Source organism: Phodopus roborovskii, unplaced genomic scaffold, assembly GCF_943737965.1.
Source record: "Phodopus roborovskii unplaced genomic scaffold, PHOROB, whole genome shotgun sequence".
NCBI lineage: Eukaryota > Metazoa > Chordata > Mammalia > Rodentia > Cricetidae > Phodopus > Phodopus roborovskii.
In genome coordinates, this window is record NW_026126517.1 from 23,257,571 (window position 1) to 23,284,697 (window position 27,127).

Genomic DNA, 27,127 nt, shown 5'->3' on the forward strand with positions numbered 1-27,127 from the left:
CCCAGCTATTTAAATCAGGATTACCTTAGATAGGATATAACACTCAATTTCTAAGCCTCTTTTATTGTTTGTTTGTTTATTGTCTGTCAAGACAAGGTTTCTCTGTGTAGCCCTGGCCTTTAATGAACAGATATATTGGGCTATACCCACACAAAACACCTGGGATAGGAAATATCCTGAAGCATTTCTCCCTAGAAGGTACAAGATCCCAGAAGAGCAAATCATCTGAATGTAAGGTAGAGGCAACAGGAGGCACTGTTCCAAGAATTAAAATCATGGTGACTGTCAGTGAGAAGAATGGACAATGTCACATGGGACATTCTGTGAATAAATTGTAAACACTGAACTTACAAACCGGGTCAAAGGTCAGTTTATGGCTTATTAGTTATCTGTAATGCCTGGCTTGGTAGGGGACACCTTTAATCTCAGCATGTGAGAGGCATGGCAAGCAGATTTCTGAGTTTCAGGCAGGGAGATTGTGACCAGTCTACAACATCCTCTCATATATCTACTCAGGGTTACTTATAACTACTCGCCTACCCTACCATCTTACCATCCTACCCTGTGAGAGGCGGAGACAATTTGGTAATTCAGTTCCAGGGAACATAAGATGAGCAAAGAATCCACTTTGTTTATAAGACAGAAAACCCATCCCTGCTTTTTCCATTGGAATCTAAACTACAATATAAAAGAAAGACATCAGTAAGTTTGGAGTGAAATGCTGACTTTTATAATAAATAAGCACTGAAAGCCTTTACCAAAACATAGTCACAAGCCCGCCTGGGGAAGTTCAGTCAGCTTGCTGCAGTGGTCCTGGAGGGGAAGACCACAGGCAAGCCACCACTCACTGCTCCCACATATACCACTCAAGAGCCAGGAGCTGGCCACACTCCCTTCTGTAAGTATCTCGTTTCATCACCACTGTAATAATATAACCCTGGCAATGTTTGTACACCTCAGCACAGACAGGTCTCAGCTTTAGCAAATACGTTGAAAACACAACAGTAAGTGGTTAGGTTAAAAATGCAAACAGAAATTTGGGAATTTTTTTTTTTTTTTAACAATGATAGTTATAATTCTTATGGGTAGGGTGAGCTACTCAAAACTTTTCTAGGTGAAGAATTTTGACAGAAGAATCAGGATTAGATAAAGGTCCTCAAAAGCCCTAACAGACCTGACAGTGGCCAGAGCACTGTAGGTAATCTATAATACCAAGGCCAATCAAACCACTTGCAACAGATCATCCCTTTGCCACTTTAGAATCATGAACCCCTATCACCTGGAAGGACTGAGTTCAAGGGCATCTAATACCTACAGGGTAAGCTGAAAGCCAAGCTGTACTATATTGAGGCCCTGTCTAAAAGGGAAGAAAAATATTGGAAAAGGAATAGAACAAGCCAGGGATGGAGGAGTAGGCCTGTAATTCCAGTGCTGGGGAGTCAGAGACAGGAGGATCACCAAAAACTCCAGAGCAGCCACGGTACATGTAGACTCTGCCTAAGAAAACCACCACCCCACATACCAAAACAAGAGAACAAAGCATTATCTGTGCTGGCTGCCTGGCCCCTTAATCACAATGACAAACTAGGACATTTCATGTGGATACTGCATTCAGTTCACATCTTAAAAAAAAAAAAAAAATTTTACAAAGACTAACTGGTTCTGTCACTGAAGCAATCTGGAATGTCAACCAAAGAAAACTGGTAACACTTTCCCCCTCTAAAACCTGGCAAGAAATGACAGTGGACTCGGTATCTGCACGTTAGCAATAGGGCAGAGTTTTATTTAAAAGGCTAGTGGTGCTTGAATAGCTCTGGTAGATATAAAATGTAGTAACATCTGTGGCTTATTCACATACGAAGAAGCTGAAGGCCAGCTCATAGGACTAGTTCAACCTTGGGCAAGAGAAGCTACAAGCGCATACTGCAGGAGTGACCTAATGGATTCATTTGGACCATACTCCCACTCTCCGAGGAACACAGAAACATCTGGGTAGAAAAATGCTCTTTTTACACACAAAATTCAGGCTTAATTAGATCTCCTTCCTAAAATTATACCTCAGTTCAGAAAACAATGTCTTCAAAAACTCAAGAACTTGGGCTACTAAGAAAAATAAAAGGGAATTTGAATGTAGTAAACAATTTTAGTAAACACCATGTGTATTTTCCTGTTGCTAATGAAGACATGATACAATCACAAGACTATGCATTAAAATAAATTCCTACAGAGACTCTCCAGGGAAACACCATCCCAACTTCTATCCTTCTCAGTCGGGTACAGGTCTCAGCACAAACCAGCAGCTCCTCTAACAGCCCTGATAGCTGCTTTGAAAGCAGGACAGAAAGCCTAGGTCACAGCTCCAGCATGTAACCACTAAGCACGTATAATGGGTTACTTCAATCCCCAACCTGATCCAGTTTAAAATGTTTGTAGATCTAGTTTGTACAGGGCCCACAGGCATATTGGACAGTAGTTCTCTTAAGTAAGTGGCAGTTTGTGTAGCTCAAGAGCAAACCAGTATGACTATAAATAGCTCTCCTGAAATCTCGATGAACGTGCATTGTATGAGGAACCTTAAAAGTCAAATGAGCCACCTGCATGGTGGTGTATGCCTTTAATCTCAGTTCTCAGGAGGCGGGGCAGGCAGATCTCTGTGAGTTCAAGGCCAGCCTAGTCTACATAGTAAGTTACACCCTACCCAGAACTATACAATGAGACCCTGTCTCAAAAACTAAAAAACAAATTCATCTTTACTAAAATGGTGGACTAAAGCCAGCACACCCAAAGTGGGGCACGGTGGCACATACCTTTGATCCTAGCATGGGGGAGGCAGAAGCAGGCTGATCTCTGGGTGTGAGGCCAGACTGGTAAACAAAGAGGGTTCCAGGACAGCCAGGACAGCCAGGACTACACAGAGGAAAAAAAAAAAAAAAAAGCCTTCAAAACATCCAAAAAAGATAACACATATATTTTGAGAGCAGCTTCACTGTTTCTCATGGACAAAGCCAAATATTTTTTTTACTGACAGAATTTAAGAATTAAGCCAATTACAAAACAAACAAGACTAGGGATTACTTCAGTGGCAGAGCATTTGCTTAGTATGTGCTAGGCCCTGGGTTTGATTCCAGTACTGTAAAATATAGATATAGATATATATATATATAACTATCTATGTATATATATATATAATGAAAACAAACATATACACCTTAAGATAATATAAAACTTGAAATAACATCAGGCATTATGGAATGGGAAACAATTCTGACCCCCACCCCAAACGCTCAAAACAAAGGAAACCATTAACAGGTGGTAGGGGTGGGGATGAGTAACACTACACAGACCCTACATCACAGAACACCACCCAGAATGAGCTATACATCAGTAAGATCATCCCGACAGCAATGCAAATCCTAATCAAAAATGAGTTAAACACTTGCAATGTAAATAATCCACCTACAAAGAGATGAAGGAAAAGCAGAGCAAAGGCTGCATGCATGGGTCTATTACAGACATGATATTCAGCAGCATACAAATAATACCCCACAGTCCCCAGAACTTGTTTTCACTGCTAGAATGAGAGGAACAAACTCACTTGTAACTATAGCATCTTCCATATTTGAGAGACAAGCATGTTTAATCTGATGCTATATGTTAATAAAAATAAAAATACTGAGGATACATGAATCAAACAAAACAACACAACACACCAACTCATGAACCTTAAAACTGGACCAAAAATAAGTTTAAAGCCAAGTAGATGTGATACTTATCACATACGAACATAATCCATAGAAAAAAGGGCCAAGAATCTTCATATAATACTCGTGCTTGATGTTGTCCTAGGAAGAACAGTGATAATTTGACGAATGTGTCATATACAACTAAAAAATCCCCTTCTGGTTTCAAATGAATTTTCCTTGGCTAATTTTTCTCCTGTGCCAAATAAACCTTTATATACAGGACCAATTTAAATTCCCTCCTCCCCTTCAAACATTAGATACAAGCATCCAGGAACATCGTACAATGCAAAGTGCCTTAAGAAAGGATTCTGTAGTGCCAGTGGTGTAACTGATCTGAGGAAGCTGGGATGCTGTTAACACTGATGGGGCCAGTCAAGCAATGGTGGTTTGCTTCTCCTCTGGTGTTTCCTCCAGCAACTGCATGATCAGTTCATGGAGGGGTTTGCAGATCTTTGCATAGCCCCCCCCTGTGAGATGAAGAAAATCAAACATGTCGTGGCAGGAGATGGCACCGTCCGAGTGCACGAAGCCCCCATCTGTATCCAGGAGCTGCACATTTGCAAGCTTCGGCAAGGAAACTTTGAGAAGCTGGTTCACCTTGGCATTCTTTTGTCTTAAAGGGTTGGGCTTCTCACCTCGAGGTAACAGACCCTGGGGCAGAGCACACAAGAGCTTTAACAGAGAGGGTTGTTTTTCTTTACTTCCTTACAACTTCAGTATTCATGGAACATCTGTTTCATCTGGCACTCACACTGACTTCTAAAATACCACCTATGGCAGTTTGTCTTTTCTTTTTAAATACAACTATTTTTATGCTCATTGGTGTTTTGTCTGCATATATGTCTGTGTAAGGATGTCAAGCCCTGGAACTACAGTAACAGACAGGTATGAGCTACCATATGTGTCCTGGTGATTGAACCTGGGTCTTCTAGAAGATAAACCAGTGCTCTTAGCCACTGAGCCATCTCTCCAGCCCTGACTTTGGTAGTTTTATTTAAAGCTCACCTGTCTGTTCTTTTTGTTTTTTGATTGTCTTCCTCATCATGTTGCTGACTCTGATACTCCTCAGGACCCATTATTCTCCATCCTGAACATTTTAAAATTATTTTATGTGTATGAATGTTTTGCCTCCATATATGCCTATGTACCACGTCTGTACCTAGTACCCACAGAGGATGGAAAAGGGGGTCAGATGCCCTGGAACTGGAGTTACAGATGGTCGGGAGTCATCATATGGGTACCAGGAGTCAAACCTGGGTCCTCTGAAGAACAAGAAGTGCTCTTAACCACTAAGCCATTTCTCCAGCCCACCACTCTGAACACTTTAGCCATGATCTTTTTTAGGGCTTCGGCATGTCCAAGAGCAATTCATCATCTTCTCTTTAAACTGTGCTCTTTGTCCACTGTATCAACTATCATCCCAACATCCCAAGCCTCTCATCTCATATTCCTCAGTTATCATAGAATCACTAAATGTTTACATTCTAAATATTTCTCTAATCAATCTTTGTTTTCTAAGACAGGATCTCATGAATCCCAGGCTAGCTTCAAACTCACTTCATGGCTAAGGATTATAGGCATATACCATCACATTGGTTTATGTGGTACCAGGAATGGAACCTAGAGCTTCACTGCATGTCCAGCAAGCTCTACATCAACTGAGACACATCTGTAGCCTCCGTCTTCTTTTTATTCACCATGATAATATACATTACTATTGCTTAGGAACTTAATGTTATTCATCCCAATTACTAAAATATCTCCACTGGTTCTGTCAAAGCCAATGTGTTCTCCTTTCAATTCTTTCTCCATATACCTTGTCAGGAGAATGTAGCTTAGACACAACTATCAATACCAGAGAAATTTATACTATATTATAAGAAAGAGAATTGGGATCAAAGCTATCTTAATATAACACATGAATTACATACCTGGTAAGAAAAATGTATCCTAAATTAATTTTAACTTGCATACTAATGATCTAATACAATTTTCAGATAAATCAATATCTGTGTTCCTACTATGATAAAGAGAATTATTACACATCAAGAGCAAGATTTAATCAATGCAAACTAAAAGAAGTCTTCAATAGATAACTGGGTCCATTACAGAAGTACTGCCAGACACAAGGCAACCTGACTGCTATTCAGGTAAAAATTTTTGTCCCCAATTTTTCCTACAGGGTATGTAAGATGTTTTATTTCAAGAACTGATTAGCCAGGCGGTGGTGGCATACACTTTTAGTCCCAGCACTGGGGAGGCAGAGGCAGATAGATCTCTGTGAATTCGACACCAAACTGGTCTACAGAGGGAGTTCCAGGATAGGCTCCAAAGCTACAGAGAAACCCTGTCTCAAAAAAAACAAGGCCAGGTGGTAGTGGTGCACCCTTTAATCCCAGCACTAGGGAACCAGAGACAGGCCGATTTCTGTGAGTTTGAGGCTAGCTTGGTCCACAGAGCTAGTTCCAAGACCGCTAGGGCTGTTACTGTAAGTTATTTGTTTTGGTTTTAGTTTTTTCAAGACAGGGATCTCTGTGTAGTCCTGGTTGTCCTGAAGCTGCTCAGTTCTGCAGACCAGGCTGGTATCAATTTCAGAGATGCACTTGCCTTTACTTCCCTAGTGCTAGGACTAAATAAAGGTGTGTGTCACCCCTGCCCAGCCTTATGGTGAAATCTACCTTACAAAAACAAACATATTTTCAAAGCGTACTCATATACATATTTACTCTAGTTCTTTTGGTAACATGCTGGGGCTTTGGTTGCCAATGTACTTATGATTTTATAGTTTCTCAAAAGCCATAGATAATTCCCAATTTGTTACATCTCCCTCTATACTTGCAATGCTAAGACATTTCAAATGATGAAGTTAGTCCTAAAGATGAGCTTGTTATTGTTTACCGCAAACTCAAGAACTAGGAATGATGGCACACACCTGTAATCCTCACAGTTGGGGCATAATGAGTAGGAGTTAAGGGGCTGGAGAGATGGTTCAGTGGTTAAGAGCACTGATTGTTCATTCCCAGCATCCACATGGAAGCTCAAAATTGTCTATAACTCCTACTCTGGGGATCCAACATCCTCACACAGACATACATGCAGGCAAAACACTGGTATACATAAAATTAAAAAAAAAAATTACTACTACTACTACTATTAGTTTAGTTTAGTTTTTCAAGACAGGGTTTGCTTGTGTATCTTTGGAGCCCTTTCTGAAACTAGCTCTTATAGACCAGGCTATTCTCAAACTCATAGCACCTACAAAATAAAACCCAAACTAATAGTAATAGTAAATACATCCCTCCATGACCTTTCCTCCTAACCATCCTTATAAACAACTATCAGAAGCTGCTTCCACTTAGAGACTCTGTATTGATGAGACACCATTTTAACAAAGAATTCTCAGTGGATCTAAAGACATAAAAAATCTCCACCCAGAAAGACTACTTACCAGTACAATGATTTTGGCCTGTGGCTGCCTTGTATTTATAAGTTGTACAATAGCCTCAATTCCACCTGCCACTTCTTCTGCTGTGTTTTCATGGTTGTTTGTTCCTACCCAGACAACAATGACCTATAACCAGGGGGAAAAAAAAGGAGGGGAGAAGATAAAGACCATGGAATAAAAAAACATAAAACATTTCAATGAAAAGCTTATTTAAAAAAAAAATCAGAAAATCAGAATAGCTGTTTCCATGAGGCCACTAGGACTCACATGGTGCAAAGATGCAATTGACCCCCATAAATTGTCTTCTGGCCATCACAGTGCTACAGCATGTTCACTCACGTGTGCATGTGAAGACACAGCAAAATAAATAAAAAAGTAATAAAGATGTAAAAAAAAAAAACCCACCAACATTGACTTATGCCTAATATTATACTTCAAGATAAAATGTATAAATTAATATTTAAGTGCCAAAATTAAACCAGGAAGAAACAAGAATGAATCTCACAATTCATTAACTACACAGAAAAGAACAATGAATTTAACTGAATATAAATGAAAACATTCCTGGCAAATAGATAGTGAAGTGGGATTTAAGGAACTGATTCTTATCACAGTAAAGACTTTTCCCTGGTTAGAAATACACTATGCAGTGGCAGGAGCACCAGGAGTGCAAAGACTATAAACTGACTGTCAGGACCCAGGTGCTCTCAAGAAAGGAGGCTGGGTGTAGGTTTAACAATGTTTTCTCTGCATATATTTAAAAGTGTATACCACCATGCCTGGTGAAAGCAACTTTCATTAGTGACTCCCCTTTGTTCCTTCTTTTCTTTCTCTTTAGGGGTTGAAAAAAATTATATGCAGTGCACCAACTGCAGATGTTTATAATGTAATGTGACATGGTATTACAGATTCATTTGATCACATTTGTCCCAAACATTTTTTTCAAAAGAACTCAGAAAACTGGCTATATATTTGTTTATATGCTCAGCATTTCCTGGAATCAAAGCTCTGCTCCCAACTGTATTGCCCAGGCCCACACATCCCACAAGCCTACTGAGCATCACATCGATGCCTACAACGAACTCGTCATAACAATCCCAATACAACCCAACAAAAAAAAACAGACTGGGTTCTTTTTAAGTCCGTGCAGCAGTATGTTCCTAAACAGTGATGTTTCCTGTAAACAAGTATGAAGCAAACAGCAAGCATGAAACAGGCCTTTAAAGAAGCGATTTTTCACTACTTCAAACAACTATACAACTGTATTTGAAAGACTCAAAATTAATCATACTCTTAAAAGTATGTTTTATCACCTTAGGCTTAATGTTCTCCAGTTCTCCATTCTTTAGTCTCCATAAAACATGTCGTGTTGTATCTCCCCCAATTCCAAAATTAAGTGCATGGAGTGGGGAAAACAGCTCTCGCCATATCTAAAGACAAAAAACTTAACTCAATTATACTAAAAATCACTGGAAATAAAAGTCCTTCAACTGCAACATGATTTAACACATCTAAAACTAACATCACCCCCTCACCACGCCTCCCCCCAGACAAGGTTTCTCTGTATGTAACACTGGCTATCCTGGAACTCCCTTTGTAGACCAGGCTGGTCTCAAACTCACAGAGATCCACTGGCCTCTGCCCCCGCCCCCTCACCAGTGCTGGGATTAAAGGCATGTGTCACCACCAGCTGGCAGTGACGAAGTTTTTTTTTTTTTAATCCATTCATTCATTCATAATTTATTTTTTACATCCCAATCCCAGCTCCCCCTCCCTTCTTTCCTCCTGCTCTTCCCCTTTGCCCACATCCCACCTCCCATCTGCTCCTCAGAGGCCTCCCTTAATGTAGCAAGAGTAGCACTCAAGAACCTGCACAGCACATTCTAATGCCCACTGAGATATCAAAACCCTAAATCAAGCTGTCAGCTCAATAAACATTTTTCATGAATTCAACTATTTCTTAAAAAAAAAAAAAGAAGGTGAAGAAATTTAACAGTGTTGGAACCAAAAAGAAATAAAGCTAAACAAAGAAACCAGTTCTCAAAAAACCACACACACACACACACACACACACACACGAGTCAGAAAGTGGTAGAACACAAGTAAGTAAAAATTATGAAAATAGCATATAGCAAATAGAAGTAAGAATCAGACATCACCACCAACAAATACAGAAAACATCAAGTTTCTTGGAAGTCTAGAGCAAAAATGGGAGTTTAGTTACAATTAACACTACACCAATAACCCCACTAGGTAGAATTCTTCCCTTTGTACACAGCACTAGAGAATCTCTGAATCCTCAGAATGAAAGTCTGTAAGTTATCAGTGGATATATACTAGGAGCCAAGAACACCCTCCAATTTACCTCATACTGCTGCATCAACTGTACCATAGAGTCTCCCACAAACAGCACGTCCGGCTCTTTGTCTTTACAATCCAAAACAAACCTATTATGCTGGTTTATAAAAGAAAGAAAAATAAGAAATTGGTATTTCTTTCTTTTTGCAGTTTGTTGACCTAAAAAAGAACAGCTGTCCAACCAGGTACTGTGAAACAGTCTTCATGGGCAAGACCCAGAGTTCAACCCCCAACATTATAAAACAAATAAACAAGCAAGCAAACCAACCAAGCCATCCATTCTTTTTAGTGTATCCTAAAACTTAATTCTTTTTTTTTCCTGTAGTTAATTGGAAATTAATTTCTACCCTTGCCATACTGATTATTTTATTAGGTTTATATTCGAGAAAAATCACAATTCTACCAAATCCAGAATATCAAAATACTTCATATAATTAAGCAAAACAAAACAACACCTACCTTTTCCTTAAATTAGGAAAAAAATAAAAAAAGGAGGCTTTTTAGGAGCCATCAAGATGACTCAGTAGTAGGTAAAGGCTCTTACAGGTAAACCTGTTTGAAATACTCAAAATGGTAGATGAAGAGAACCAACTCTTGTAAGCTGCCCTGTGACCCACAGAAACACACACAGATGTAAACACACACACACACACACACACACACACACACACACACACACACATTAAAACAAAGAAAAAAACCTTTCAGGACAGGGTCTCACTTGTTATGTAGATCAGGCTGGCCGTGTGTGTCTACATAGACCATCCCTGCTGTGTCTTTGTGCTGAATTATAAACCTATGCAACCACACTGATGCAACCCTATTATGATATTTTCAAGATTTGTTTTTATTTCTGTCAAGATACTTACTTGTTAAACTATTTAAATTTCTGTTGTTTTTGAGAGAAAGTCTCACTATACAGTCTATAACTAAACAGCCAATAACTCAACATATAGACCAAAGTGGCCTCAAACTCAAGAGATCCACCTGCCTCTGCCTGAGTGTTGGTAATGTGTATGCCACAGCTTTAAAAAAAAAAAAAAAAAAAAAAAAAAAAAACTGTCTCGAAAACTCCAGACTAGCCTTGAATTCCTGTATCCGTCTGCCTCTACCTCCCAAGTATGAGAGGAAAATAAGTGTGAACTAAACCATTCTTTTAATTTTTTTGAAAATTTTACTTTACTTAGGTTTGCACATGCATGTAAGTGACTGAGGAAGCCCACAAGCGGGCATTGTATCCCTTGAAGCTCGAGTCAGGTGTTTTGTGAACCTCCCAACATGGGTGCTGGATCTGAACTCTGTGCCTCATAATTATGTAGTAAATGTTCTTAACTTCTGAGCCATCTCTCTACTACCCATGACCCTTAAGTATTTCAGCAACCATTTACAAGTTGGAATGTTCTTTTATGAAACCACACTAAGAAAAAACAAACAAACAAACAAACAAACCCAGACACTGGGGAAAGGGAGATAGGAGGATCCCTGACCAACTAGCTAGTCATGCCAAATTAGTGAGCTCCAGGCTCAGTGAAAGACACTGGCTCAAAAAGGTGGAGAATAACCAATTGAGGAAAACACCAGATCTCTTCTATCCATCACATGCATGCAGACACATGCTAGCTTGTGCATAGACACACAAAACAAAGTGATCCATCCACACAAGTAATCCATGTGCAGCAGCACTCTTTACCTGAGACATCCACCTGTCATCTCCTTGAATATCTTCCGCTGCATGTGGGATAGCTGCTGGGTTCGAGTCTCCTTGGCTCATTCTACACCTGAGGAGAAATGTCTATCATGCTTCATTTATTAACAAGCACATTAAAATAATACTGTCAGGTTTCTTTGAGATGGTCTCACCATGCAGCTCTAGCTATCCCAGGCTGGCCTCAAACTCAACAGATTCCATTGCCCCTGCCTCTCAAGTTCTGGGATTAAATGTATGCACCACCACCTTGCTTTATTTTTATTTTTATTTATTTATTTTTTTTTTTTTTTTGAGACAGAGTTTCTCTGTATTGCTTTGGAGCCTGTCCTGGAACTAGCATTGGCCTCAAACTCACAGATCCACCTGCCTCTGTCTCCCAAGTGCTGGGATTAAAGGCATGCGACACCAATGCCCAGCTATCTTGCTTTATTTTTAAAAAGATTTGTTTTTTTTTTTATGTATGGATGTATGCATGTTTGTGTATCAAATGTGTGTAGTGCCCAAAAAAGCTGGAAAAGGGGAGTGAGATACCCTGGAATTGCCGTTATAAGAGATTGTTAAGTGTCATGTGGATGATGGCAATTGAATTGGGTCTTCTGGAAAAGCAGCCAATGTTCTTAACTACTGAGTCATCTTTCCAGCCCCATACTGTCAGGTAAACAACATTTATTCTATCATTGGTTTTGCCTACGAACTATAAAGCAGGGTTGATTTTCAGCAGAGATGAATTCTAAGACATGATTATTTAAGTCTCCAAAATATTATCACTGAACTTCAGACATTTCCATATCACTTATAAAGGAACCATCACATCTAAAACATGAACCCCATCACTTCTCTCTCTGCTCTATGACTAAGGTTAAATGAACAAACTCACTGGGCAGTGGTGGCACACACCTTTAATTCTAGCACTCTGGAGACAGAGGTAGACAGATCTCTGTGAGTTTGAGGGCAGCCTGAGCTACAGAGTTAGTTCCAGGACAGACAGCCAGAGCCACATGGAAAAATCATCTCACTCCCCCCACCAAAGGTACAAACTCTGCTCCAAATACACACTTTACCCAATACACTGATCCTATGTTAGTTTTCATGATCATAGGTTAGCAAACACCAAATTAGACACTTATAGAACAATGAACTCTACATTACAGCTGTTAGAATTACACAATAAGAATGACTATGGGGTGAGCTGGAGAGTTGGCTCAGTGGTTAAGAACACTTGTTGTTCTTGCAGAGGACTTGAGTTTGAATTCTAACACCCATGTAGAATAATTCCAACACCAATGGATACGACAATCTCTGCTAGCTTCCACAGGCAACCCCACGCAAATGGAATACAAACAAATACAAACAGACAAAAAATGACTACAGGACTCAGTCAAACAGCTTAAAGAGTAAAAGCACTTGTCATTAAAGTCTGGCAACTTGAAATACAAGTCTAAAATTCACATGGTAGAAAGAGAGAACCAACTCTGTAAAACTGTTCTGATTCACACATGTGTGCCTACACACACACACACACACACACACACACACACACACACACACACACACACATGAATGCTTAAAAAAATTTAGAGTCAGGCACAAGCCTTTAATTTCAACACTCTGGAGGCAGAGGCAAGTAGATCAAGATGAGTTTTAGGCTAACCCTGAGTTTCAGGACAGCCAAGGCTACGTAGAGATGTAGAGAGAGCTTGTCTCAATAAAAATAAATAAACAAAATAATTTCTAGCCTTCTTGGGCACTAGTATGAACAACATACACAGATATATATGCAAGTAAAACACCCATATACATAAAATACTTTTAACTAAACAGGACTACAGCAACAATTAGAATCTACTAGCTACTAATGCATCAAACAATAGTACTAATAAGACAAGACCGGGAAGAATGGAGGTGCTCAAATTCAATCTACAGAATTGTTGTTAAAAAAGGAGAGCCAGGACCAGGTGGTAGAGGCACATACCTTTAATCCCAGCACTTGGGAGTCAGAGGCAAGTGGATCTCTGTAAATTCGAGGCTATCCTGGTCTACAGAGTGAGTTCCAGGACTGCCAGGGCTGTTACACAGGAAAACCCTCTCTTGGGAGAAAAGAGGGAGAAGGAGAGGGGAGAGAGAAAGGGTGGGGGGGGAGAGAGAGAGAGAGAGAGCACGCACCAGGTGTGGCAATATATGCTAAAATCCTAGCTCTGGGGAGGTGGAGACAGGAAGATACTGGGCTCACAGCCAGTAAAATGGCCAGCTTAGCCAAATTTGGAAATGTAGGTTAGCAAGAGACCACATATCGTCTCCTAAAATTTGTGTACAGTAACAACACTCCAGCTATGATGACACACATGCCTCTAATCTCGGAATTCAGGTGACAGAGGCAAGTATACCTCTGAGTTTGAGGACAGCCTGGTCTACACTGCAAGCTCCAGGCCAGCCAGGGTTACATATTGAAACTGTCTCAAAAAGGGGTAGTGGTGGTGGTGAATATTAACTAAGGAACATCCAAAATTTGATGTCTGACCTCCACATGTACTACACAACCAGAAACACATAAAGACAAAACTAGGTGCTACAGATAAAGCCTGGTTAGTAGCATGCCTATCTAGCCATACATAAAGTCCTAGTTTAATTCTTAGCACCATACTAAATCATATCAAACCAGGCGCACACCCATAATCCTCAGGAAAAGGGAGATCAGAAATTCAAGGTCAACTGTAGCTCATAATGGGTTCAAGGCCTCAAAAACAAAAGTTAAGACAAAAGACTTCTAGCATTTGGAAGGTAGAAGGAAGGGATCTCTGAATCTGGGGCCACCAGGTTTACATACTGAGTTCCAGGCTGCCAAGTTAGTGAGATCCTGTCCCAAAAGAACAAACACAAAGGATGGAGAGATGGCTCAGAGGTTAAAAGTATTGGCTGCTCTTCCAGGGATCCTGAGTTCAATTCCCAGGAACCACAATGGTGGCTCACAACTATCTGGAGTGAGATCTGGTGCCCTCTTCTGGCCTACAGGGATACATGCAGACAGAACACTATACATAATAAAACAAACAAACCAAAAGAACTTCCAGCAATTGAGGCAAGCAAATCTGTGAGTTCGAGGAGGACAGCTTAGTCTACACAGACTGTTCCAGGATATCCAGGGCTACCTGGAGAGACCATGTCTCAAAAAACAAACAAAAAAAGAAACTACAAAAAAAAAAAAAGAAAACTAAATTAAAGGTCAAATATATCAAGGAATCTATTCTCCTTCAAAACTGTTAAATAGGAAAGGATTTGAGACAGAAGTCTTATACATATACAGGTCATAGACCTCTGAGACATTCAGAATTGCATTTGGGGGCCGGCATTTGCATGCACATGAGAATGCAATCTATATCTACACACCAGGTTCTAGGTTCACTTATATTACAGGTACACGTTACAGACAGCATGAAGATAACTATACAATACTGCTAGTGTGCCTACAGGTTCACTGTGATCCATTAGTTGAAGTCAGATATGGGATTTACCGCTTGTGGTACCATGTGATTTTCTCAAAAGAAATAAAATCCATATCTGGAGCACTACAGATCTCTGAATTAGGAATGTTCAACTTATTATTGCTGTTTGTGAGATGGTGGGCTTGTTCCATTTTGTGGCATTGGGGGTTGAACCCAGAACCTCACATGTTGGATGAGCATTCTACCACTGAGCTATAGTTCCAGCCTTAATCTATTCCTGTTAAGCAAACCAAGGCCCATCACTACTTTTAAATTTTTCTTAAAAATCACATTTAGCCAGGCAGTGGTGGCACACCCAGGGCTTGGGAGGCAAAGGCAGGCACAGATCTCCATGAGTTCAATGCCAGCCTGGTGTAGAGTGAGTTCAAGGACAGCCAACGATACACAGAGAAACCCTGTCTTAAAAAGTCAAAAAAGAAAAAAAAATAAAAATCACATTTAATTGGTGGGGGGGGGGCAAATAAGAGAACAGCTTGAGGAAGTCAGGTCTATTCTTAAATCACAGGGGTCCTGGAGTCAAAACTCAGATGGTTAGCCTTGGTAGCAAGCACTCTGAACAAGCCATCTATCTGGCATTCAACCCATTATTCTTGAATGAAGTATGCTGTTTTATACAGAAATAGGTTGCAGATAAATTTTACTTTACCTAGCTGTTTCACTTAGTTTTTTTTTAATTATTACCACTGAAAACACCGAGCAAAGCACTTCTATCTGAACACCAAATCTTAAGATTCAGTTTGAAGGTCTCCCTGTGGAGCCCTAGCTGACTGGACTTGGTGCAGTACCTGTGCCAGCCTTCCGGATACTGAGATTACAAGTGTGCAATACTCAGTCATAAGTCCTAAGGAAAAATGAAGGGGCATGGAAGGAGAAACTGAGGAAGAAATCTGCCTGCCTAAGGTAACTGGAAAGACTGGAAACCATTCCAAACTTCAACATGGATGGAAACAAAGACAGAGTACCTGATGGCAATTACTTTGTGCCTCCAGACACTTGGATCCTGTATTGTTTTGCCAAATCAAACATCTTTCAATACAAAGTAACTTCCACTGTTCCACAGAAGCCTGCAGTTTGGTAACATTTTTATAACCCAGAAATGGAAAACTGAGCCATAAACTCTTGCCATCTCCTCCTTATATTCCAGGCTAGAAAGAACAATCAAGAGGTCTAGCCAAGCCAGGCATGGTGGCAAGCACTTTTAATTTCAGCAGAAGCAGGTGGATCTCTGAGTTTGAGGCCAGCCTGGTCTACAGAGCAGTTCCAGAACTGACAGGGCCACACAGAGAAAAATCTGTCTCAAAATCCCGAAGTTTAGGCATTTGGAAGTCAGATAATATAAACTGTTGTGTTCAATAATCAAGCTGTAAGCTGGTAAAGCATTTGCCCTGAATTTAATCTAATGACCTGAATTTCATCCCTCAACTCCACAAAGTTGTTCCCTGGCCTCTCCACTCACTCTTGTGCTTTCTGTGGCACGTATGTATCCCCTCCAACACATACATCACACACACACCACCTCTTAAATACAGAAAATCTAGGGGAACAGATGACTCTGTGCGTGAGAGTACTGCTCTTGCAGAAAACCAGGGTTCAACTCTCAGCACCCACACGGAGAGTCACAATCATCTATGACTTCAGGTTCAAGGGATCTGGCACCTTCTTCTGGCCTGTTGACATTGCATACATGTGATGCACATACGTACATACATGTAGGCAACATATTCATACACGTGAAAATAAAGATTTAAAAAATACAGAAAAATTTAAAATGGATGAAGAATGAACTAGGTGTCATCCAAAGAGTACTTATGGAATTTGCAAAAATGTCTGAATTGCAAGGGTTCCTGAACCAAGCATAAGAAAATTAATTTCCTACCACAGCCACCCTCAGAAGAGCAGTGAACACCTTGCTTGGGAGGCAGAGGCAGATTTCAGTGAGCAGGAGGCTGGCTTGGTGTACAGAGCTAGTTCCAAGACAGCCAGAGTTACACAGAGAAACCCTGTCTCAAAGAACAAACAAAAGAGAGGTGGTAGGGGCCTGGAGAAATGGCTCATCGGTTAAGAGCACTGACTGCTCTTCTAGAGATTTGATTCCCAGCAACCACAGGGCAGCTCACAGCTGTCTGTAACTCCACTTCCTAGTAGTACAATAAATGAAAATCCAACACCTCCCATCTCACCTTATTGATTCATAATAATCTCTTTACCCAGCAAACATCAGGGAAGTAAAAGGTTGGTAATTTTGTAAATTTCCATGAAAAACTATTTTGCAGAGAACTTAGTTGTCCTCCCAAAATTCCCTGGGAAGAGGAAGCAATCCTAAACTTTCTACTTTTTCCACTTAACTTAGACCACGACACAGCATCAGATTTCCTACATGCTTGGTGTGAAAGCCAATTCCAACAATTACAAATTCTCAAGCTCAACTTGGACTGTATGTGTGAACCAAGAAACTAACAAGAGACCTTTTAAATGAGAATGAAAAGATTTAGAGTACTTCCTTTAAGGCCCGAGGCTTTTCATTTTGCTTCAGAGCATCAGCAGGGTTATTCTGAAGAGAAAAGCAAGCCTCATCAGAATACCCTTCCTCAGTCTCCGGTGGGCGGCCCCAGGATCCAGCACATCCATAATTTATCATCAAGTGTCCATGCCAACAAATGAATGCACAATGATTTCCTTTCCTACTATCCCACAAGGAGGCAACCTTTAAAGTCAGAACAATGTGCCCAGGGAAGGAACCTAAAGACAGACACAAGGCCCATCCAAGGCAAAGAGAAGCCTGTATTTTCTCTTTCCTCTTTCTCCACATCTTTTCCCTCTGGCCCACTCACTCCACCCAACTTAAAGCTGTAGAAAATGCTGCCCTAGAATTTGCTCCTAGCGTCCAGGTGCTCCTTCCTTTGTCCATAGCCACGCTCGTCAAAGACGCCAAAGCTTTAAAGCTTTGGATTTTTCTAAGGTCCGTATATAAATGATGAAAGGCATCGTCGGCCTGGGAGCTATGGAAAGCAGAGTAATGAGTCACTCTGCACGAGTCAATCAAACCTGTAGACCACAGGCTCTGACCCGCTAAACGGACATGGTCCACGGGGAGGGGAAATCACACCGCCAAGAAACCTATCCATTGACAAGATTTACCTAGCTGGTAGGCCATCGGCCAAATCACCAATGTCTCGGCCTCGTCGCCGAAGGAAGTGGGTGACTCTTAAGGATAGCCTTTCAGAGTCCTGACACAGGTCTTTGGGATGTTTTAACGAAGGCAACAGAGAAGTTTCTAATGAGGAGACAGTTGTCGACGAAAAGGGAAAAGAGCGTGATCCGTTAAAAAAAAAAAAAAGGCACAACCGAATCACAGGCTTGGGCCTAGTGGTCCCACCCCGGAGATGGAGGGAAAAGGCAACAGCTGAGGTAGGAGGCAGGCGACAGGAGGCCAGCCCAGGGGACCCGCCGGCCACTCACTCGCCAGCCAGGGCGGCACCGGGGCGCCAGAGGGCAGGAGACCGCGCCGGGCCCCCGAGGGCCTGCGGGGCGCGGCGGGGGAGGGGCAGTGTGGGGGAGGGGAGCCGGGCCTCACAATACCATCTCCCTCGCGCGCCCCACCCGCGACGCCGAAGCCCCAGCTCCGCGGTCCCCGCGATGCACTCACAGAGGCAGAGGGTCCGTGCGGGCCCCCAGCGGCTGCGGCGTCGGCGTGTTGCGCGTCTGTCGCTCCCTAGGTCCCGGCGACCCCGTTCCGGCGCGCGTCCCCTCCTCGGGCCCCAGCACCAAGCAGCAGCGCCTCCACTTCCGGTCCCCCTGCCACTCAGGCAAATGGATCCCGGAAGTCCCGCCCCGTACTCCGGGGACAGCGGCCGAGCTGGCGCGCCTCGCTTTCGCTCTCAGTGGGCGCTCTCCGCTTGGAGCGCAGGTGTCCAACGGTCCGTGACAATTTACATACAGACTTTGATCTCCTTTCTTCCCCGACTCGAGCGCGACTTGAGGCTCCGTCTTTGCTTTCCCACGGTGAAACGAAGATGGAAATCATCACGAGATAGCCTTAGGCACTGTGGTAGAATGGCATGACCTCACGCTAACGCCATTCCATTTTCAGCCATCCAACGTGATTTCCTCCACCCACGGGATAAACCAGATTGCAGAAAATGGGGAGAAATAGGCCCGAAGTTAAAAGAAGCAGCCCCATACATTTACGAGCAGAATTTCTACTTCTATGATAAAACTTGAAATTGTGGGTCACCGCCTCTAAGGATGACAGAGCCCCCAAGGCTTTACCTTCAAGATCCGCCCAGTTTAGAGGAGTATATACTATTGAGACTGGAGCTAATAGCTGGATAAGTGAGGGACCGGTCAGCGCCAAGAGGAGGGGCAAGAAATTGCGTCATCTTTAGCATAGACACTTGGTTGGAGCCTGGCTGGGGTCGGCTCTTTAATGATGGGTAGGACTCATTCAAACCTATGATAGTGAATAGCAGAGCATCCAAGACTCTGAAACTGATCGACAGCTTCAGGTTGTGCTGGAGAAAACATTTGAGAATGTCCTTGAAACCTGTGAGCCTAAACTATCCAGATACTAAATTTCCAAATTACTAGTATTGTTTTATGCTACTCGTATAATCTCAAGTACAAATTTTTTTTCATGATACTGAGTGGATTTTGCCATTGCTAATTTACCTCATAACTCTCCTGTAGATTTTCCAGACACTGAGCAAGAGCTCAGTAAATGCTGTTTTAAGTGTTTTGTTCAAAAGAATTAGTGTCTGCGAATTTAAATGATTGCTTTAATAGTCTACAAATGCATTGATAAGAAAAAATAGCTTGAGTTAGTCTCCAATGATAAACATCTTTGTCCTAGTTGTTTCTGTCAATTTGACACAAGCCAGGTCCATTTGGGAAGGACTTCAATTAAAAAAAAAAAAAAAAAAAAGCCTCTATCAGATTGGCATGTAGGCAGCCTCTGGAGGGGGGGTCAGATATTTTCTTGATTAATAATTGATGGGGGGAGGCTCAGTTCACTGTGGGTGGTGCCACTCCTGGGCAGGTAGTCCTGAGTTGTATAAGAAAGCAAGCAAATATGAGCAAAGTGGTCAAGACCATGATGGGGAAGCCGGCTGAAACAACCGACTCAAACTAGTGGGAGCTGATTGGCTTGGGACTGATTCCTGGGGAACCTGCATAGGATTGAACTAGGCTCCCGAATGCAGGTGACAGTGGAGGCTTGGGCAGTTTGTAGGGCCACTGGCAGTGGGATTAGGAGCTATCCCTAGTGCCTGAACTGGTTTCTGGAGCTCATTTCCTATGGAGAGATACCTTGCTGAGCCTGGGGGAGGGGGAGCTGGTCCTGCCTCAACATGGAAATGGGACTGAATTCATTGACTCCGCATGGCAGGCCTTACTCTCTCTGAGGAACAGATGAGGGCTGAGATGAGGGGAAGGAGTCCAAGGCAAAAAGGTCACTTTATTATTGATTTTTATTTTTTTATTTATTAATTCACTCATTTATTTATTTGGTTTTTTCAAGACAGGGTTTCTAGTGTAACAGTACTGGCTATCCTGGAACTTGCTTTGTAGACCAGGCTGGCCTTGAACTCACTGAGATCCTCCAGCCTCTGCCTCCCAAGTGCTGGGATTAAAGGCATGTACCACACAAATGTCTATCTTGTAACAATATAAGGTGGCAATTATTATTTACTTATGTCATGTCCTGCTCCTTAAATAGTAAATATATAATTTGTTTGGTCATCTGGTCTTTATTTCTTGACATAGAGTATTACTACATAACCATAGCTGGTTCACAACCTGCTATGTAGAACAATCTGTCCTTGCACCTGATAGAATCCTCTGGCCTCTGTCTACACAATATGTAAGTTTTTCAGCTCTATGGGTAGTATTATTGTATGATTATGTAGGGGACAGAGAAGAACCTGTGATACAGGGAGAGCAGGTGGCACATGACCATGAAGGGCTCTGTTTCAAATTGAGACTGAATCCAGGCTGGCCAGTTCCAGTGTGTGCAGATAGAACTGAGAGGTATGAATGGTAGTCCCAAGCAAGAGTAGCCATTAATATGGGCTGGAGAGATGGCTCAGCAGTTAAGAGTACGTATTGCTTTTCCAGATGACCTGAGTTCAGTTTCTACTACTCATGTAAAATGAATGAACAAATAAGAAGGCAAATTCAGCTACTCTGGAGGCTGAGGCAGGAGCATCAAAAGGTTAAGGTCAAGGACTGGGATATAGCTAAGCTGGTAGAATGCTTGCCTAGCATGGATAAAGCCCTAAGTTCAAACCCTAACACCATATAAGTAGGCATGATGGCACATGCCTATACCACACTCAGGTGACAGAGGAAGGAAGAGCAGGATTTCATGGTCATCTTTGAATATATCAAGTTCGATAGGAGTCTGGACTCTATGAGACCCTATATCCAAAAAGAGAAAGAATGACAAGAGGGAGGAAGAAAAGGAAGGAAGGAAAATAACTGGGGATGTAACTCAGTTATGGAGCAAGTGCTTAGTACTGGGTTCAACTGTCAGTACTAAAATAAATAAATGAATTAATAGACACAACAATGAGATATCACTGCACAATTATTTGGTCAGACCTCCAAACTAGTAAGACTGGGAAGGGTGTGGAAGAGTGGGAACTCCCATTTTTACTGATAAAAATGCAAACCAATTTATTCACTTTTCAAGAAACAAAATGAAGTGTCACTGTGTGAAACACAGTCACTTGCCTCTGTAATTATGCAAATGAGTTTTAAATTTATGTACACATAAAAACATGCACATGGATGTTTATAACAGCTTTATTCATAACTGCCAAAATGAGGAAGTAATCAAGATGTTCTTTTTTGAAAATGTATTCATTGGGTGTGGGGGTGTAGGTGTGGGTGTTGGTATGGATGGTGTGAATATGTGTGTGTGTGTGTGTGTGTGTAGTATATACATATGCATGTGTGAACAGATATGCAGGACAGGTATGGAGCCCAGAAGAGGATATTGGTGTTCTGATCTCTCTCTCCCCACCTTACTCCTTTTGAGACAGGGTCTCTTATGAACCCAGAGCTAGTCTAGTCACCAACAACTGGGTTTGCAGGAACATGTGATAACTCTTGGCTTTTTATATGTGTGCTGGGATAGAAATTCAAGTCTCATAGGAACAGTGGTGGCACATGCCCTTAATCCTAGCACTGGGGAAGCATAGACAGGCAGATCTCGGTGAGTTTAAGACCAGCCTGATCTATGAAGCAAGTTCCAGGCCAGCTGAGGGTATACAGAAAAATCTTGTGTAGAAAAAAACAAAAACAAAACAAAACCACCACCACCACCAAATAAATAAATAAACCAAAACATCAACAAAACCCCTCAAGTCAGTCCTCATGTTTGCTCAGCAAAAGTTCTTACCTGCCAAGCCATCTCTTTAGCCCTTCAAAGTGTTCTTCCACTGTGGGAATACTGAATGCTAAAGAGAAATGTGCTGTATTAAACATAAAAAGACATGGTGGACTGGACATGGTGGCACTCAGCTTTAACCCCAGCACTTGGGAGGCAGAAGCAGTCAGATCTATTTAAGTTCCAGGCCAGCCTGGTCTACATAATGAGTAACAGCCCAGCCAGGGTACACGAAGAGACTTTGTCTTAGGAAAAGAAAAAGAAAAAAATCTGACCAGGCGGTGGTGGCGAGCACCTTTAGTCCTAGCCCTCGGGAGGCAGAGACAGGTGGATCTCTGTGAATTCAAAGCCAGCCTGGTCTACAAAGTGAGTTTCAGGACAGCTAAGGCTATACAGAGAAACCCTATCTCAAAAAAAAAAAAAAAAAAAAAAAAAAAAATGAAATAAAATCTGATAAAGGTACAGAAAGAAAACTTAATGGCCACTAAGTGGAAAGAAGCCAATCTAAAAAAGTTGTGTACTATATGAGTATAATTATACTGCAAAAGTAAAACTATCAATAAGAAAAAAATAAAACTAGTGTTTAGGTTGGAGAAGACAGGGGAGATTTTTAGGAAGAAAAAAGACATGAGTGGCGGAGCTGGAAGGCCATCCTTCAGACAGGCTAAGTTCTACTTGTTGTTTGTGCAGCCAGCCTGGAACTCACTGTGTAGACCAGACTGGTCACACACAGATCTGCCTGCCTCTGCCTCCCAGTGTTGTGATTAACACTATATACCAGCTTGTATACTGTGAAACTCTGATCCCAGCTTCCTCTTACAGCCTCAATATTTGTTAACTAATTGACAGCTATGAACTCACTCCCGGGACCTTGAGCATCTCAAAAAGAAGACAGCTCTGAGGTCACTGAGAAAGCTACTGCTCCATCTTGGAGGCTGAACGCTCCTTTGTGGATAAATGGCCTTGAAGCTGCAGATATGTTGTTGCCATTCTATCAGGAACTAAGGCACTGGGGCACTCTCCCACCAACCACAGATATGTACTAACAAAGGTCTGCATTCTCCTCTTGTGAGTTTTTCGAAAAGATCATGGGGAGAAATACTATATAAGAAAAATTCCATCTACCCTGGGTTGGGAGGGAAAAGGTTCATCTTACACCAGTTATGTATAAAATACGCACCTCATAAATATTCATAAAAACTTCTTTAAAATCCCAAACATGGAAGCCACTGTGTTGCTGATCTCCTGCCTTGGGACAATCCGTTTCTATTTCTCTCTGGGATGTATGTATTGATTTGTTAAATAAACTTCTACTTAAGCCAGAGGTGTGGTGGTACAGGTGTTTAATCATAACACTCTGGAGGCAGAGGCAGGCAAATCTGTGAGTTTGAGACCAGCCTGGTCTACAAATTGAGTGCCAGGATGGCTAGGGCTACACAGAGAAACCCTACCTCAAAATAATAATAATAATATAAAATAAAAAATAAATTTCTACTGCAGTAGCTCATGCCTGCAGTTCCAGCACTGGGGAAGCAGAAATAGGAGGGCCCCAGGGCCTCACTGGCTAGCCAGTCTCACCAAACAGGTGAGCTCCAGCAAAAAAGAGCAACTAAGGTCTCCACAGGCACACACATGCCACTCATGACAAGCACACAAACACAAACACAAGCAGAACTCTCAACAAGGTTAATCTATGGAGCTTCTTCTTTTTTTTTTTTTTTTTTTTTTTTTTTTTTTTTTTTGAGACAAGAGTATCATATAGCCCAAGCTGGCCTTGAATTAGTTAGGTAGTCAAGGAAAACCTAGATCTCTGATCCTCCTGCCTCTGCTTCCCAAGTTCTAGGCAACTGGTGTGCACTACTACACTTGGCTAAGTACAGGGTGTTTTTAGGACAGGAAAATTATCTCATGATATACTGTAATAACAGAAATATGGTGTTGACATTATAAATTTCCAAGACCTATAGGATATACAAAACAAGCCAGGCAGTGGTGGTGCACACCTTTAATCCCAGCACTTGGGAGACAGAAGCAGGCAGATATCTTGAGTTTGAGGCCAGCCTGGTCTACCGAGCCAGGACTACACAGAGAAACTCCTTTCAGAGAAACAAAACAAAACAAAAAATAAGTTGTAGCCCAGAATGACAACTAGAAAACAGAAATTCCCGTGGCCTCAGGTTGCTCTGGCTGGATGAGCTCCATCCCGAAGCCCAGCTCTGGTCCTGGTCAGCATCAGGTTGTTATTCTTTATCTCTTTCTTTCTTTCTTTCTTTCTTTTTTTTTTCCAGTAGGGTTTCCCTGTGTAGCTCTGGCTGTCCTGGAACTTATAGAGATCTGCCTACCTCTGCCTCCCAAGTGCTGGGATCAGGCACTTGTTGTAACCACTGTCTTTCTGGAGAAAGGGAGAATGGGGAAGTGAAGAGCACGAAGTTGTGTCCCATCCTGCTTGTGGAAAGACAAGCATGGGAGCAGGCCTAGCTCTCCTGGGTAGCTGCCCACTAGAGACACATGTGCTGTAAATCCCTGGACAATGTTCAAGATCTGCAAATACCTTTTTTCCTAAAGACAAGAGTTTGGGAAGAGGATAGATGTGAGGGACTTGGACTGGTGATGGATGGGGAAGTGGAGGATGGAGGAGCCTTCTTTTGGAGGAACTGGTGCTGTGTCCTACATCCTACCTGAGGTTTCCCTTTCCTTTCCTTTCTTTTCTTTTCTCTTCTTTCCTTTTCTCTTTTCCGAGACAGGGTTTCTCTGTGTATCTTTGGAAACTGTCCTGGAACTCACACTGTAGATCAGGCTGGCCTTGAACTCACAATTATCTGCCTGTCCCTGACTCCTGAGAGCTGGGACTAAAGGTGTGTGCCAACTCTGCCCAGCGAGGCTTCCCTTTTCTTTCTGCATTGGTGGAAGAACTCAGCCCTCTTCCCCTGACTTCTTCTCTCCACCTTCCTGGATTAAAAGTTTTGTGAATCCCTAGGTTCAGTCCTCAGCACTGGGTGGGAGGGGGGGAGCTGAAGCTGAGAATAATACATGTTAACACTTTTTACATTTTTAGATAAAATTTTAAGTAAAGTGCTGTGTGATTTTTTTTTTTTTTCAAAACAAACAATCCCCCCAAAACATAAAACTACTACTACTAAAGTATCAAAACAGGTTCAGAGGCAGAGAGGCAGAGGCAGGCAGATCTCTTTGAATTCTAAGTCAGCCTGGTCTAAAACTCCAGTTCCAGGACAGCCACCGCTACACAGTAAAACCTTCTATAAAAAAACAAAACACAAATGAAGGAAGGAAGGTAAAGAAAAGAAATTATGGGTCAGGCGGTGGAGGTGCATGCCTTTAATCCCAGCATTTGGGAGGCAGAGGCACTTGGATTTCTGTGAGTTCAAGACCATCCTGGTGTAAAAGAGCTAGTCCCAGGCCAGCCTACAAAGCTACATAGGGAAACCCTGTCTCAAAAAAACAAGTTATGGTGGTGAGGTGAGGGCCAGGGCTCAAATAATGGGATATTTTAAAATTTATTTATTTTTATTTTATGTACATTGCTATCTTGCCTGTATGTATGTCTAGTCACTGACAGTTGTGAGCTGCCATGTGGGTGCTGGGAATTGAACTCAGGTCCTCTGAAAGAGCAGCCAGTTTTCCTAACCACTGAGCAATCTCTCCAGCCCTGGAATATTCTTAAAATTTGTATTTGTTATTACTCTGTATGTGTGTGTTTGAGTGTGTGTATAACTCTGCCCTGGCACACTTGTGGGAATCAGAAGACAACACTGTAGGGTCTGGATTCTCCTTCTCCCCCTCTGCTTTCACGAGGGTTCTGGGATGGGCACCTGAAGACCAGATGAGGCTCTGATTTCCTCCACTTCACCATGTCTAGGGTCTCTAGTCCAGTATGTAGCTATCCCACAGCTGGTAAAACCCTGCCAGCAGCTGCTTCAGCCTTCTTGCTCTAATTCAAAACATCCCCTAATCTAGTGATTCTCAATCTTCCTAATGCTGGGCGCCTTTAATACAGCTCCTCTCGTGGTGACTCCCAGCCATAAAATTATTTTCATTGCTACTTCATAATTGTAATTTTGCTGTTGTACAGTAAACATTTGATATGTGACTCAAAGAGGGGTCAGCCTCAACCCCCCGCCCCCAGGTTGAAAAACACTGCCTAATCTCAGAAAGAGTGAGTGGTGATGGAAAAGGAGTTAGCCAGGAAAAGGGCCAGCATCTCAGGGAGCAGTCAAGTCTTCCAGCTCTTCCTTTTTATGAAATTCCTAGTTTTGACCCATTCATTATAACAAGTCAAGTGCAGGTTCCAAAGCTGGAGCCAAGGAAGTTGCTTGCTGAATCTTGACAGAGGAGGGAAGAATTTGGAGTAAGGCTGCTCTGTTTGTTTGTCTATACTCAGTTCTGGAGGGTGGGTTGTTTGTGTGCCTTTACTCAGTTATTGGATTAGAATTACTAAACCAGGTATGTGATGTACCTCTTTGATCCAGCTACTTTGGAGGACAATACAAGAAGAATGCAAGTTCAAGTCACCCAGGCCAATTTAATTTAGGGACCCTGTCTTAAAATAACAAGGGCTGGGCTGTATGTAGCTCATTAGCAGAGCACTTTCCTGCTAGCATGCACTAGGCCTTGGGTTCAATCTTAGCACTGGAGAAGTAAAAGAAAATTGCTAGGCAAATCGTGCCCCACCCCACACATACACCTGGGTAATTTTTACAGACACCAGAGACTAAGAACCCCTGAGCTCTGTGGCTTTGTTCTCTTTGTTGACATTCAAACAGCAAGCTTACAGATATGCAAAGTTTTCCTTTGGGACTCTTTTAGATAGGGCTTTGCTCTCCAGCCCAGACTAGCCTGAAATTACTGTAGCCCAAGCTGATCTTGAACTCATGGCAAATATCGTTCCTCTTAAGGATGGGATCATAGGCTTGAACCACCACACCTGCCACCTTGAAGCGTTCATCTTTATTAATTGTATTTTATTTA

At 42.0% G+C, this 27,127-nt stretch overlaps 2 protein-coding genes across 4 annotated transcripts in view; both read right to left on the reverse strand.

Moving 5' to 3' along the window:
- The window catches only part of Tagln (transgelin), a 911,813-nt gene that overhangs the window by 33,643 nt on the left and 851,043 nt on the right, over positions 1-27,127 (reverse strand). The gene's annotated exons all lie outside the window — the stretch shown is intronic.
- On the reverse strand, positions 1,757-18,569 carry Pafah1b2 (platelet activating factor acetylhydrolase 1b catalytic subunit 2). 3 transcript variants are annotated; one of them, XM_051197334.1, is made up of 7 exons: positions 18,401-18,549; positions 17,893-18,028; positions 11,237-11,324; positions 9,554-9,643; positions 8,502-8,618; positions 7,192-7,314; positions 1,757-4,394 (listed from the first exon to the last, which is right to left on the reverse strand). In XM_051197334.1, exons 3-7 carry the CDS (start codon positions 11,315-11,317, stop codon positions 4,116-4,118), a joined length of 690 nt encoding a protein of 229 aa, XP_051053291.1. In that variant the 5' UTR covers positions 11,318-11,324; positions 17,893-18,028; positions 18,401-18,549; the 3' UTR covers positions 1,757-4,115. The 3 variants fall into 3 exon arrangements, with proteins under 3 accessions (XP_051053291.1, XP_051053293.1, XP_051053292.1); XM_051197336.1 differs by lacking the exon at positions 17,893-18,028 and having other exon boundaries at positions 18,401-18,569; XM_051197335.1 differs by lacking the exon at positions 9,554-9,643.